The sequence below is a fragment of the Coregonus lavaretus genome (genome assembly GCF_964263955.1).
Source record: "Coregonus lavaretus genome assembly, chromosome: 1".
NCBI lineage: Eukaryota > Metazoa > Chordata > Actinopteri > Salmoniformes > Salmonidae > Coregonus > Coregonus lavaretus.
In genome coordinates, this window is record NC_139988.1 from 44,448,064 (window position 1) to 44,463,810 (window position 15,747).

The 15,747-nt window shown below is 44.2% G+C and overlaps 1 protein-coding gene across 1 annotated transcript in view; it reads right to left on the reverse strand.

Annotated features, from left to right (window-relative positions):
* Positions 1 to 263: 263 nt before the first annotated feature.
* The window catches only part of LOC311129361 (apoptosis-stimulating of p53 protein 2-like), a 64,084-nt gene continuing 48,600 nt past the window's right edge, over positions 264 to 15,747 (reverse strand). Inside the window, exons 15-20 of the mRNA XM_084161625.1 lie at positions 7,394 to 8,226; positions 4,929 to 5,066; positions 2,852 to 2,985; positions 2,514 to 2,680; positions 2,150 to 2,349; positions 264 to 2,016 (exon numbers count right to left, since the gene is read on the reverse strand). Of these exons, the coding sequence (XP_084017751.1) occupies positions 1,975 to 2,016; positions 2,150 to 2,349; positions 2,514 to 2,680; positions 2,852 to 2,985; positions 4,929 to 5,066; positions 7,394 to 8,226 (1,514 nt within the window). The 3' untranslated portion in view covers positions 264 to 1,974. The remainder of the gene's footprint in view (positions 2,017 to 2,149; positions 2,350 to 2,513; positions 2,681 to 2,851; positions 2,986 to 4,928; positions 5,067 to 7,393; positions 8,227 to 15,747) is intronic.

Below are 15,747 nucleotides of genomic sequence, written 5' to 3' on the forward strand. Positions count from 1 at the left end.
TTAAGATACTTACATATTTTCAAGAATGCAGAGCACTATTTCATCTCACAAAAAGAGGATAGGATCATTCTAATGCTAGCACACAACTATCTGGGACCGTATGCGTCGAGCGTCTCAGAGTAGCAGTGCTGATCTAGGATCAAGTCCCCATTGTCCATGTAATCTTATTCATTGTGATCTGAAAGGGAAAATGTATCCTAAACAGCACTCCTACTCTTATACGCTTGATACGGCCCCAGGTCTAGAAGACACAGTCACAGCCATTAGTTTACAAAGTATTTTATTGCAAATGTTTACAATTCTACATATGAGGTTATAGATTTGATGAGACAAAACATTATGATAATAAGGTAACAAAAATAAATACATCTGTTGAGTAGACAGTGGTAAGGGTGGAGGAGAGTTGCTGCAGAATTCCTTACTATGAATGAGCTGATTAACTCAAACTTGTTGAGCGATTTTAAGGAAAGACATCCTTGTCTGTCATTGTAAGCATGAATCTTTGCCGTCTCTTACTCTTCAAGCCAAGCTACACAGATATAACGTGAAAACGGTTTCTTTAAGTTTAGTCTCATCCTTCCTACATGGTAAATGGTCCAAATGAATTGCATGGACATCATTTCAGCAACAGACGATATGGATTCGACAAGTGAGTTAAGAGTTTACGAGGCATGTTCGTTGTGACAATTGCACAAACGCAGTACAAATATGTTTGTTATATCTCAACCATAAAGCCAGTGTAGAGAAACATAATGAGCAATGCTAATATCTGCTCACATAGAAAATATACCACAGGCTATATTGGCATCATAGAACAACAAGAGTCAATAGCAATAGCTAATTCAACAGTGGCATAGGCTAAATTTTGTCATCCTAACATTATACATTTCACCCCCAATTTCATAAGCTGGACAGTGGTAATAGCGGCGCACACACACACACACACACACACACACACATTAACCCTTGCCAATACAGAGGGACACAGCCACTAAAAACAGGAAATTACAAGCAGACCGAGCCCCCACAGGGATTGTCGTGGTAACAGAATAACTGTTCAGACAGAATGTCATGTATCACCAAACATTACACTCATTAATTCACTCAACTAATAGTCTCTTCAGCTCCAGCGCTTTCCGACAGGGTTAAAATAAAATAATAACCCAGAAGAAAAGTTTGAAAGAATATTTAAAAGTGTAAAAATCACCTTTCTACATAAAAATACTGTTTGTTCCATTTATCCCCACAGAGTTCCGATAACTGCAGATACTTAAATCTGATCTGAAAACAATACGACAAACATGTAGAGAAACATAATGCCTTTAGTGCCTTATACACACACAGTGGTCTGAAAAAATAAGTGTGGAAAACTTCTTCTGCTGGTATATAAAAGTGCCTCAGTCGGGCCATAGAGTCAGTGGTTATAGGCCCGCCTGTAGAGTAGTGTTCATAGGTCAGTTTAAAATCCTTCAAGTGGTTTGGTCTCTCAACGTTTCTTCATATGATTGATAAGATTGTCCTTGTACAGTCCTGTTAAAGCCTGCGTGGATTTGCATATCAATTGTTGTCTCAATCGTCTCAACTGGCTCCTTTCCCCTTGCCTAATTTCATTCATCCTCACCTGATGTGAAAGAGCTGGCAAAGTGAGATCAAATCACCCTGGAACCTTCGAACATATTACTACCACCCATCCTGACAGGTCAGAGCAGATGAAGCAGAAAAAGACGCAGAGAGAAGACGAGGAGAGGAAGCCACTGTGGACCAATAAGGTTGCATTTAGACAGGCAGCCCAATTCTGACTTTTTTCCACTAATTGTTCTTTTGACCAATCAGATCAGCTCTAAAAAAGATCTGATGTGAAAAGATCTGATGTGATTGGTCAAAATACCAATTAGTGGAAAAAATATTAGAATTGGGCTACCTATGTAAATGTAGCCTAAGACGCAGCCAGTGTCCAGTTCAGGATGAGCAGGTCTAAGCCAGGCTTCTCTGTCTAGGCTTGATTCTTGGGTAAAGCTGTTGAGAAAGCAGACACACACACTGCTTATTAGGTACATTGGAATATTATCAAACAATAATTAACCTCTTAATGCAAAGTTATTCAGTAATGTTTAACTTGAGGAAACTCAGTTCTGACACTGTGACTCACTCCCAGAAGGTTCCGAGGGATGTACCCCTCGGTGTCGCCCATGCGTGCCCACCACCACTCGATCTCGTCCTCGTCTTCCCGGCGAACAATGGTCATGCAGTCGCCCTCGTGGAACACCAGCTCATCAGAATTGTCATTGGAGTAGTCCCACAGGCCGTAGACCACGCCCCTGTTCATGATGCCCATCTTCTCCTGCACTCCTGGAGGAGAGAAAGGAGGAGAATGGGTGTTAGTAGAGCAAGAACACACACACTCAAACAAAAATGTACAAAGCCTACACACACAGATATATGCACGCAAACACATAAACTTTCCCAGACATAACACTCAGGGCTATAGGACCAGTAGATGTTGAGCTACTAACCATAGAGGAACTGGGAGCACTGGGTGTATCCCTCCTCCATCTCCTCACACTTATCCGCTGCTGTCTGCATGTCGCTGTAGGTCATAGCAAACACTGCTGCTCCCGACTCAACCAGGAACTTACACACCTGCACGTTATTACAGGAGGCAGCGCAGTGCAGCGGAGTCCTGAGGGAGAGGGAGAGAGGGAGAGGAAGAAAGAGAAAGATTGTGATAAGAAAAAAATAAAAATAATCTAACCATACATTCCAAAATTCTTTCAAGTAAGAGTTCACACTCCTTTCACTGGCTGCAGTAAGAACCACAATCAGAGGTGTTGGTAGTATAGGGTCCACTCACCATCCATCACTGTCGGCTGCGTTGACGCTGACGCCAAACTGCACCAAGAACTTGACGATCTCCGTGTGTCCGGCACAGACTGCGTTGTGGAGGGCTGTGATCCCCTCATCATTAGGCAGACTAGGGTCCTCCACCTGAGATGGGAGAGAAAGGTGGATACGATTTTACAACTCGGTTTACACACACAGAATATTTTACACCCACTTAATAAAATGTATAATCAGCTAAGACAAAAAAAAAAAAACATTACGACTACTTCACTTTTTGTGAGTGATGGTTTACCAGCTACCATGCTACCTGCTATTACAAAAACACCTTACACATTTTCCTTCTCTACACACAAGCCTGTTAAAAAGCACTTGTAAACACTGTTCGTCTATGAACGTTTTTGTTTACAAAATACCTTAATAGAGAGCTACTTTAGGGAATAATATAAAGTATATACAGTTGAAGTCGGAAGTTTACATACACTTAGGGTGGATTCATTAAAACTCGTTTTTCAACCACTCCACAAATATCTTGTTAACAAACTATAGTTTTGGCAAGTCGGTTAGGACATCTACTTTGTGCATGACACAAGTAATTTTTCCAACAATTGTTTACAGACAGATTATTTCACTTATAATTCACTGTATCACAATTCCAGTGGGTCAGAAGTTTACAACCACTAAGTTGACTGTGCCTTTAAACAGCTTGGAAAATTCCAGAAAATGATGTAATGGCTTTAGAAGCTTCTGATAGGCTAATTGACATCATTTGAGTCAATTGGAGGTGTACCTGTGGATGTATTTCAAGGCCTACCTTCAAACTCAGTGCCTCTTTGCTTGACATCATGGGAAAATCAAAAGAAATCAGCCAAGACCTCAGAAAAAAAATTGTAGACCTCCACAAGTCTGGTTCATCCTTGGGAGCAATTTCCAAATGCCTGAAGGTACCACGTTCATCTGTACAAACAATAGTACGCAAGTATAAACACCATGGGACCACGCAGCAGTCATACCGCTCAGGAAGGAGACGTGTTCTGTCTCCTAGTGATGAACGTACTTTGGTGCGAAATGTGCAAATCAATCCCAGAACAGCAGCAAAGGACCTTGGGAAGATGCTGGAGGAAACAGGTATAAAAGTATCTATATCCACAGTAAAACGAGTCCTATATCGACATAACCTGAAAGGCCGCTCAGCAAGGAAGAAGCCACTGCTCCAAAACCACCATAAAAAAGCCAGACTACGGTTTGCAACTGCAAAGATCATACTTTTTGGAGAAATGTCCTCTGGTCTGATTAAACAAAAATAGAACTGCTTGGCCATAATGACCATCATTATGTTTGGAGGAAAAGGGGGGCGGCTTGCAAGCCAAGGAACACCATCCCAACTGTGAAGCATGGGGGTGGCAGCATCATGCTGTGGGGGTGCTTTGCTGCAGGAGGGACTGGTGCACTTCACAAAATAGATGGCATCATGAGGAAGGAAGATTATGTGGATATATTGAAGCAACATCTGAAGACATCAGTCAGGAAGTTAAAGCTTGGTCGCAAATGGGTCTTCCAAATGGACAATGACCCCAAGCATACTTCCAAAGTTGTTGCAGGACAACAAAGTCAAGGTATTGGAGTGGCCATCACAAAGCCCTGACCATCCTATAGAAAATGTGTGGGCAGAACTGAAAAAGCGTGTGCGAGCAAGGAGGCCTACAAACCTGACTCAGTTACACCAGCTCTGTCAGGAGGAATGGGCCAAAATTCACCCAACTTATTGTGGGAAGCTTGTGGAAGGTTGCCCGAAACGTTTGACCCAAGTTAAACAATTTAAAGGCAATGCTACCAAATACGAATTGAGTGTATGTAAACTTCTGACCCACTGGGAATGTGATGAAATAAATAATAGCTGAAATAAAATCATTCTCTCTACTATTATTCTGACATTTCACATTCTTAAAATAATATATAATTTATAAAAATAATTTTTACTAGGATTAATTGTCAGGAATTGTGAAAAACTGAGTTTAAATGTATTTGGCTAAGGTGTATGTAAACTTCCGACTTCAACTGTATCTATACATACACAGACATAGTCTTACCTCGTAGATGATCCTCTGGACCAGGTCAAACTCTCCCTCCAGAGAGGAGTCCAGGAGCAGGGCCAGGGGGTTAAACTTTACCCTCATACTGTGGTCGATCCTTTCCGAGCCAGTCTTACGCAGGTTGGTCCTCTTCCCCTAATACAGACACACGGAGGTGAGTACACTTTTCAAACAATGTCACACCTTGATGAAGTCACACAGCCACTGACACACACTCACAAGGAAGTGTCTGAGAATGTTAGCTAGTGTCCTATCCCATCTGTGCTCAAATGGATAGAGAGGTGATGTATGGAGGTCCTTGAGCCACATTCCAAATCAATGCTCAGTTCACTTGGAACGGGTGCCAGTCCACAATGCAACACCAAGCTAAAGAAAAATTAACACATTGCAAACACGATTTGATAGAGCATCCAGAGTATCCATTGATTGTGCATCTACCCTGGCTTGAAAGAGAAAAAAGATATGAGCAATCTGTTCCTTTAGCTCCTAGCTCAGTACTGAGCTTATTGTGACGGGACCAAATCATTGAAGAAACAAAATGGTTTCACTAAGCAACCTGATTATTACACAACCAGATTATGGTAATTACTAGCCCCATGAAAGAAAGGGCCCTTTTGACATTTCATTGTCACCTTTGAATGGGGGAAGAGTGAAGGCTTACTGAAGCATAGCTATTTCTTTTTTGATTAGGATATATTGAATAGAGTGGCTTGCGAAAGTATTCACCCCCCCTTGGCATGTTTCCTATTTTGTTCCCTCACAACCTGGAATTAAAATTGATTTTTTGGGGGGGTTTGTATCATTTGATTTACACAACATGCCTAACAATTTGAAGATGCAAAATATATGTTTTATTGTGAAACAAACAAGAAATAAGACAAAAAAACAGAAGACTTGAGTGTGCATAACTATTCACCCCCCAAAGTCAATACTTTGTACAGACACCTTTTGCAGCAATTACAGCTGCAAGTCTCTTGGGGTATGTCTCTATAAGCTTGGCACATCTAGCTACTGGGATTTTTTTGTTGTTGGCAAAACTGCTCCAGCTCCTTCAAGTTGGATCGGTTCCGCTGGTGTACAGCAATCTTTAAGTCATATCACAGATTCTCAATTGGATTAAGGTCTGGGCTTTGACTAAGCCATCCCAAGACATTTAAATGTTTCCCGTTAAACCACTCGAGTGTTGCTTTAGCAGTATGCCTAGGGTCATTGTCCTGCTGGAAGGTGAACCTCCATCACAATCTCAAATCTCTGGAAGACTGTAACAAGTTTCCCTCAAGAATTTCCCTGTACTTTGCGCCATCCATCATTCCTTCAATACTGACCAGTTTCCCAGTCCCTGCCGATGAAAAACATCCCCACAGCATGATTCTGCCACAACCATGCTTCACTGTGGGAATGGTGTTCTTAGGGTGATGAGAGGTGTTGGGTTTGCCCCAGACATAGCGTTTTCCTTGATGGCCAAAAAGCTCAATTTTAGTCTCATCTGACCAGAGTACCTTCTTCCATATGTCTGGGGAGTCTCCCACATGCCTTTTGGCGAACACCAAACGTGTTTGCTTATTTTTTTCTTTAAGCAATGGCTTTTTTCTGGCCACTCTTCCGTAAAGCCCAGCTCTGTGGAGTGTACGGCTTAAAGTGGTCCTATGGACAGATACTCCAATCTCCGCTGTGGAGCTTTGCAGCTCCTTCAGGGTTATCTTTGGTCTCTTTGTTGCCTCTCTGATTAATGCCCTCCTTGCCTGGTCCGTGAGTTTTGGTGGGCAGCCCTCTCTTGGCAGGTTTGTTGTGGTGCCATATTCTTTCCATTTTTTAATAATGGATTTAAATGGTGCTCCGTGGGATGTTCAAAGTTTCTGATATTTTTTTAGAACCCAACCCTGATCTGTACTTCTCCACAACTTTGTCCCTGACCTGTTTGGAGAGCTCCTTGGTCTTCATGGTGCCGCTTGCTTGGTGGTGCCCCTTGCTTAGTGGTGTTGCAGACTCTGGGACTATTTTGTGTATGTCCATTATATGAAATCCAAATAAAAATGAATTGAAATTACAGGTTGTAATGCAACAAAATAGGAAAATCGCCAAGGGGGATAAATACTTTTGCAAGGCACTGTAGGTTCCTCTTCTTACTGCACTTGATCAGGATTACTGTGCTTATATAACCAATGAGAGGGTGGAGGGTGAACATGTAATCTATAATCTGAACAGTCAGAAGAACCCATGATTCGACCATGAGACTGATAAACAACATGAGGCACATACAGTACTGTAGAGTACAGTCGGCTATTGTTAATACATGCTATGGCTTAGGACTGGTAAGCTATTTGCAGCAAGTAGAGGATGTGTTTGGTCTGGGACTGGTGTTAAATGTGTTTGATTGCGAGCTGATGTTTATGAGTGTCATGGAAGGCATTTAAAATGAAATGTATCATAATTAAAACAACAGTGTAACTTAGGTTTCTTACAGGTGGCAATGTGACCTGTCCGGTGACCTCCGGTGCCTGCATACTGAGAGTGTCCTCCTCCAGGCTCTCCTGCTCAGCCCCGCTGGGGTAGGGTGGTGGGGGGTAGGGGGGGAACTCCTCCATGAAACTCTCTGGAGGAAGGGGCAGGCTGGGCTCCTCCATGCCAGCAGCAGCAGCAGGGGGGGGCGATGGGGGGAACAGGGGCTGGTCAGGTCGCGGCGCAGGATGGGCCGGATGGGGAGGGGGGGTGAACTCCTCTTGGTCTCCCTTTGGGATGGCTGGTGGGGGAGTCTGCTCCGCAGGGAGTGGGGGGAGGAGGTTAGGGGAGGGGGGCAGGACTTCACCAGCCTCAAGTGTTACACTCTCCTGTTGGTTGCTCTCCCCACCAATCTGGGCCCCTGGAACACCAGGCCTTGCCCCTCCCTCCTCCTTCACAGCCTCGTGTGTGGTGGGCGTGGTGAGGATGGTCTCCATTGCAGCCAGTGTGGTTTTCTGGTATAGCAGTTTCTGGATGTTGGGCCCCGCGGGGCCCTCGGGCTCTGTGATAGAGCTGCGTTTCTTCAAGGGCCGTGGGGCGTTGTACAGCTTCTTCCTGAGGGCCTCCAGGTCCCCGTCGCTCTGGTGGCGGTAGGGATTGGAGATGAAGGGCAGCAGCTTGGTCGGGCTGAGGGGACGGGGGGTGCGTTCTGTCTCCCCCTGCTGTCCCTCGGTGGGGGGGGCATGGGGGACCCCGTGGTCCACCTCAGAGTGCTGGTCTGGGGAGTGTTGCTGCTCGCTGTAAGGATTCTCTGGATGCTGGGGGCCTCCGCCGGGGATCACAGGCTTACCGTACACTACACACACACAGAGAGACACAGACATTTACATATAGAGAGAATCGGTTAGGATTTAAAGCAGGCTTTAAACCTATTTTCCTGCTAATAAACAATGACACAACAGGACCAGAGTTGGAGAAAATCTAACATTTGAATCAGCTTTTAAGAAATACCCCTTGACTTTTTCCACATTTTGTTATGTTACAGCCTTATTCTAAAATGGATTAAATAAAAAAAAACTGGTTTGTATAAATGTTTGCAAATGTATTAAAAGTTACACACAGAAATACCTTATTTACATAAGTATTCAGACCCTTTGCTATGAGACTCGAAATTGAGCTACGGTGCATCCTGTTTCCATTGACCATCCTTGAGATGTTTCTACAACTTGATTGGAGTCCACCTGTGCTCCGAGACAGGATTGTGTCGAGGCACAGATCTGCGGAAGGGTACCAAATAATTTCTGCAGCATTGAAGGTCCCCAAGAACACAGTAGCCGCCATTATTCTTAAATGGAAGAAGTTTGGAACCACCAAGACTCTCCCTAGAGCTGGCCGCCCGGCCAAACTGAGCAATCGGGGGAGAAGGGCCTTGGTCAGGGAGGTGAACAAGAACCCAATGGTCACTCTGACAGAGCTCTAGAGTTCCTCTGTGGAGATGGGAGAACCTTCCAGAAGGACAACCATCTCCGCAGCACTCCACCAAATCAGGCCTTTATGGTAGAGTGGCCAGATGGAAGCTACTCCTCAGTAAAAGGCACATGACAGCCCGCTGTCTGGGATTTGAAGACTTGTAATAGAAATCTGTAGGCATATGCGGATCAAGGGGGTCTTAGGCTTCTGTTGCACAATCCATGTCCTGTGGGGAGGGAGGGCCGAGTTTCTACTTACTTTCTAACAACTTGTTACGTAATTGATTACAGGGCTGTGTCTTTACACTGTCTGGTGTGTTTATGAACATGTGTATATACAGTGCATTCGGAAAGTATTCAGACCTCTTGACTTTTTCCACATTTTGTTACGTTACAGCCTTATTCTAAAATGGATTCAATATTTTTTTCTTTCAACAATCTACACAGTACCCCATAATGACAAAGTGAAAACAGGTTTAGACATTTTTGCAAATGTATAACAAATCAAAAACATAAATACCTTATTTACATAAGTATTCAGACCCTTTGCTATGAGACTTGATAATTGAGCTCAGCTGCATCCTGTTTCCATTATCATCCTTGAGATGTTTCTACAACTGGATTGGAGTCCACCTGTGGTATATTCAATTGATTGGACATGATTTGGAAAGGCACACACCTGTCTATATAAAGGTCCCACAGTTGACAGTCCATGTCAGAGCAAAAATCAAGCCATGAGGTCGAAGGAATTGTCCGTAGAGCTCAGAGACAGGATTGTGTCGAGGCACAGATCTGGGGAAGGGTACCAAAAAATGTCTGCAGCATTGAAGGTTTGGAACCTTGGTCAGGGAGGTGACCAAGAACCCGATGGTCACTTTGAAAGAGCTCTAGAGTTCCTCTGTGGAGATGGGAGAACCTTCCAGAAGGACAACCATCTCTGCAGCACTCCACCAATCAGCCCTTTATGGTAGAGTGGCCAGACGGAAGCCACTCCTCAGTAAGAGGCACATGACAGCCCGCCTGGAGTTTGCCAAAAGGCACCTAAAGACTCTCAGACCATGAGAAACAAGATTCTCTGGTCTGATGAAACCAAGATTGAACTCTTTGGCCTGAATGCCAAGCGTCATATCTGGAGGAAACCTGGCACCATCCCTACGGTGAAGCATGCTGGTGGCAGCATCATGCTGCAGGGATGTTTTTCAGCGGTAGGGACTGGGAGACTAGTCAGGATTGAGGGAAAGATGAACGGAGCAAAGTACAGAGAGATCCTTGATGAAAACCTGCTCCAGAGTGCTCAGGACCTCAGACTGGGGCAAAGGTTCACCTTCCAACAGGACAACGACCCTAAGCACACACAGCCAAGACAACGCAGGAGTGGCTTCAGGGCAAGTCTCTGAATGTCCTTGAGTGGCCAGCCAGAGCCCGGACTTTGAACCCGATCGAACATCTCTGGAGAGACCTGAAAATAACTGTGCGGCAACGCTCCCCATCCAACCTGACAGGGCTTGAGAGGATTGGCAGAGAAGAATGGGAGAAACTCCCCAAATACAGGTTTGCCAAACTTGTAGCGTTATACCCAAGAAGACTCGAGGCTGTAATCGCTGCCAAAGGTGCTTCAACATAGTACAGAGTAAAGGGTCTGAATACTTATGTAAATGTATTTATTTTTAATAAATTAGCAAACATTTCAATAAACATGTTTTTGCTTTGCCATTATGGGGTATTGTGTGTAGATTGATGAGGGGAAAAAACAATTAAATACATTTTAGAATAAGGCTGTAACGTCACAAAATGTGGAAAAAGTCAAGGGGTCTAAATAAAAACACAAAACAAAATTCAATTCAAAGTTCAATAAATTGTATTTGTGGAGTGCCTTTCTTACAACTATGAAACAGAAAGCATCTGTTGGAACACTAACAGCTTCTTTTTATAACGACAAAATAAAAGAAATACCCCAACCACCAAGACGCACGGTCAGCAAGACGCGTGGTCAAATGAAAACATCAGTAGCCTAAACATAATTTTAAGCGCCAAGTGTGCTTGATAAACAGTGAAACTCAGCACAAAACCAATAATGGCATTATAAGAAATGTAAGTGTCGATATGACAGCAGTCAAAAATAGTCAATTATTGTCATAACTCCAGTTCTGTTTGTGATATCAAGATTCTAACAATGACAGATTGTTATATAGACTTATTTAGGAAAAGTCAAGGAAGGAGGGGGACATTACTTTAAAAATGTCAGATTAATAAAATGTTTTAATTCATGAGCAGTCCAAATTACTGCTTTACTGGTTCTAGTGTTAAACAATGTCACGCAAAGGCTTCCTCCAAAAGGGAATCCGCCCTAAACATCCCGGACCTAAGTCCTATGGAGTTCAGCAAGTGGCTAACGGGGCAGGATTGTGAGATCTGAAAGCTCCTAGTCACGAGCTGGCACATCAGGCGGTGGGTGTTAGATTCAGTCGCTGGGCTCAACTCCAATGGAATTCCTCTCACCAAATGTGCTAAGTATGACCTTACCATCACCAACACTCTCGTCCACCATAAAAATAAACTCAATGCATCTTGGAGGCACCCCCGCTCCAAACGGTGGCATCTCATTGATTATGTCATTGTTCGAGCTAGGGACTTCCGTGATGTTAACGTCACCAGGGCCATAATCAGTGTAGATGACTGCTTGACATATCATCACCTTATCCGCTCCACAAACATTGTTGAAGGACAACGAGGCAATCAACATCCGATGGAGAGAGCACTTTCAAGAACTCATCAAATGCAACAGCATCGCTGAACTGGAGGTTATCAACCAAATCCCCCAGAGATCCATGAGAGGTGACATGGGGGAACCTCAGTGTGACCGAGGTGCATGATGCCATCAGGAGCCTGAAAAACAAAGCCACCGGGTAGGCTTGGGCGGTATACCGTATATACCGTATACCGGGGTATTTGGAAAAAGCCGCGGGATGGTTATTCAATACCGTCAAAACTATTTATTTTAAGTTTTTCAATAACTTTCAATATTTGTAACTACTTTTTAAGTTAATATCTGCAGTCAACTTGTGCAATATGTTAGGAGATAAAGCAGATTGTGTTCTTCATTTCACCTGTCACATTATTTTACAATATGAAGCTTTTCCAGTTGTCTTGAACGCTCTGAAGTCGGAGATTTCCAAGTTACTAGTTGTTTTGAACACAGCATTAGTCTCAGTGGAGGGAGGTAGAGAGCAGCAGAGGGTCTGCCTCTCACGGTGCCTGCTCTCTGCTTTTCCCCCGGTGAGACTGACCAGAGAGAGGGGACACAGTCTTCCACTTAATGGTGAAACTCGTGTTGCACCGCATCAGCCTAGTGTTGTTCCTATGACCAGAGAAACAGAAATATTCCTCGATTTTAAAATGTACACGACGAGCTACTAATAATAATTAAAACGCAGGGCTATCGATACACTTGGCTACTCATTCATTGCAGAGCGAATGAAAGTAGGGAGAAGTGCGTTTTGTAATAGTGTTGAATAAAAACAGTATTGACAGCGCTGAATAAAAAGTTAGACATGAACTCACTCATAAAAACAGCAGCTCTTCGCTATATTCTTTGACAGTCTATTCTGGTCATGGTTTCAAAAGTTATGAAATCTCACATAGGCCAGTATCAAACTGTGCTGTGGCCGGAGTCATGATTTGAGCTATTCGATTGATCATCGCAGTAGGCACACTCGATTTAGCCACAGATCTCCCGGTCTGCCGGGTTGGTGGAGTTTATCTTTTCCGATAAATTAAATGGATCAAAATGGGAACACTTTGCCTACCCTGTACACAGGGCTTCTGAAACAAGTGCACCTACTGCCAACAACGCAACATGAATAACACGAAAAAAGGAACGCAAGCCTTTATGCCTTTACCATTGGCTTTTCTACAGAAATGTTTGGTGATCGACTACGAGTGCCTTGAAGATTGACCAGTCGATCGTGATTGACCGGCTGGTGACCACTGTACTCCTCCATTCTTCTCCCCTTTGCTCTGTGTACACATGCTGCTCTTCCTTCAGAAAAGCATCAAAACTTTGTTCATTTGCAAAATGTCTCTCATTCACTTTCGCTTGTAAATGTCCACACTCACCGAAAATGACATTCTGTAGCTACTAGCTATGCTTGTATAACTTTATGAGCTGGATTTACCCATTTTTGCAATTAGTTTATGTTCGATTTCGCTCGTTAGCATTTAGCTAAGAGCGTCTATGTGATTTTGCTATTAGTTTGTGAAATGTTGTTAGCATTCTGGTAATAGAGGCCCAATGGGCTTTTCTTGCATTTTTAGCACCCCCTTGTGTGCTATGCCAGTAATACCGTAAATCCCGGGCTGAGAGAAGGACAGTGTGACGATATAAAAATCTGGATACCGCCCAAGCTTACCGCCGGGCCAGACGGGATTCCAGCAGAAATCCTAAAGGAAGGCGGACCAGAGCTCCTGCACCACATACATGCCCTGCTCCTGAAGATCTGGGACAAGGATGAACTACCCTCAGAGCTCAGGGATGCTCTGATAGTGACCATCTTCAAAAAGGGAGACAAGGCAGAGTGTGGGAACTACAGAGGCAATTCCCTCCTGTCAACCACAGGCAAAGTAGTTACACATCTCCTTGCCAACCGACTGCTAGGCCAGTCTGAGGATGTACTCCCAGAATCGCAGTGTGGCTTCCGCCCATCCAGAGGTACTGTAGATATGATTTTCACAGCACGCTAACAAGAGAAATGGCGGGAACAAAAGAAGGCATTGTGCATGGCCTTCATAGACCTAACAAAATCCTTAGACACAGTTGACCGCCACTCTCTGGCAGATACTCTCGAAATATGGCTGCCCTGACAATTCATTGGAATACTGAGGCTTCTGCATGATGACATGTCTGTGCAACAATGGCTCTGAGTCAGAGCCCGTCACTGTGGAGATGGATCAAACAGGGCTCCATCATCGCACCCACCTGGTTTGCCGTCTTCATCGCTGCCACCTCATTAGCCAAGACCTGCCACAATAAATTCTAATCCTGTACCGGACAGATGGCAGGCTGTTCATCCTCAACAGGTTCAAGGCCAAAAGCGAAGTCTTCACCATCACCCTCATGGAGCTTCAGTATGCCGACGACAATGCCATCGCAGCACACTCCGAAGAAGACCCCCAAGTGAATCCTGGATGCCTTGGCCAAGGCATACAGGCCCCTGGGTCTAGCCTTGAATTTAAAGAAGACATAAATCCTTTCCCAACCAACACCCAACAAGACCCCTACTCCGCCCACAATACAGGTTGACAATAACACCCTTGAAAATGTGAATCACTTCCCATACCTTGGCAGCCTTCTCTCCTCCAAAGCCGACCTTCACTCAGAGATAAATCACCGCTTGAGTTGTGCCAGTGGAGCTTACGCAAGACCGAGAAAAATAGTATTTGAAGACCATTACCTACAGGTCCAAATGAAACTCTTGGTCTACAAAGCTGTTGTCCTCCCCACATTGCTATATGGCTGAAGAATTGCAACATTTACCTGAAGCTAACGCTGCAAATAGCACTGCTGGGTGATTTAAAAAGTCATAGTCAATTGATCAATACTATAATACTACTATAATACTAGCTCAGCTGGTAGAGCATGGCGCTTGTAACGCCAATGTAGTGGGTTCGATCCCCGGGACCACCCATACACAAAAATGTATGCACGCATGACTGTAAGTCGCTTTGGATAAAAGCGTCTGCTAAATGGCATATTATTAACTCTTAGGGAGCTGCACTACACGAAAAATATCTCCACCGTGCCATAGAGGACAAGAAACAGCTACGCAAGGAGAGACAACACCAGGGAGGCCCTACCGCAACCACCCCTCACGGATCGGCCTCTACAGCCATCTGAAGACCCACAAATAGAAGACCCCATGGAGGACAATCATACTCGACTCGAGTGATCACCGATGGATGAGATGTGGCGTGTCAACATGCGTCAGCCAGGTCAGGTTGCTGGATTTGCCCCGAGGGAGACAGCCTAATGGACTCTTAATAAATCATGCAAGTACACTAAAGCCCTCACTTTTACAGATGATTGTCATATCCTATAAGTAGTTTGTCTTATCATAACTAGGGCAACACGTTTTTCCTGGCCAGAGCAGAGCAGATCCCTGAGAGTTCATGTCCTCTGTTTCACTCAAGAGGAGAAATCCCACAGGGCTGAGACTAACACATTACAAACCTAGTCAGACATACAGTGGGGAGAACAAGTATTTGATACACTGCCGATTTTGTAGGTTTTCCTACTTAAAAAACATGTAGAGGTCTGTAATTTTTATCATAGGTACACTTCAACTGTGAGAGACGGAATCTAAAACAAAAATCCAGAAAATCACATTGTATGATTTTTATGTAATTCATTTGCATTTTATTGCATGACATAAGTATTTGATACATCAGAAAAGCAGAACTTAATATTTGGTACCGAATCCTTTGTTTGCAATTACAGAGATCATACGTTTCCTGTAGGTCTTGACCAGGTTTGCACACACTGCAGCAGGGATTTTGGCCCACTCCTCCATCCAGATCCTTCAGGTTTCGGGGCTGTCGCTGGGCAATACGGACTTTCAGCTCCCTCCAAAGATTTTCTATTGGGTTCAGGTCTGGAGACTGGCTAGGCCATTCCAGGACCTTGAGATGCTTCTTACGGAGCCACTCCTTAGTTGCCCTGGCTGTGTGTGTCGGGTCGTTGTCATGCTGGAAGACTCAGCCACGACCCATCTTCAATGCTCTTACTGAGGGAATGAGGTTGTTGGCCAAGATCTTGCGATACATGGCCCCATCCATCCTCCCCTCAATACGGTGCAGTCGAAAAGCATCCCCAAAGAATGTTGTTTCCACCTCCATGCTTCACGGTTGGGATG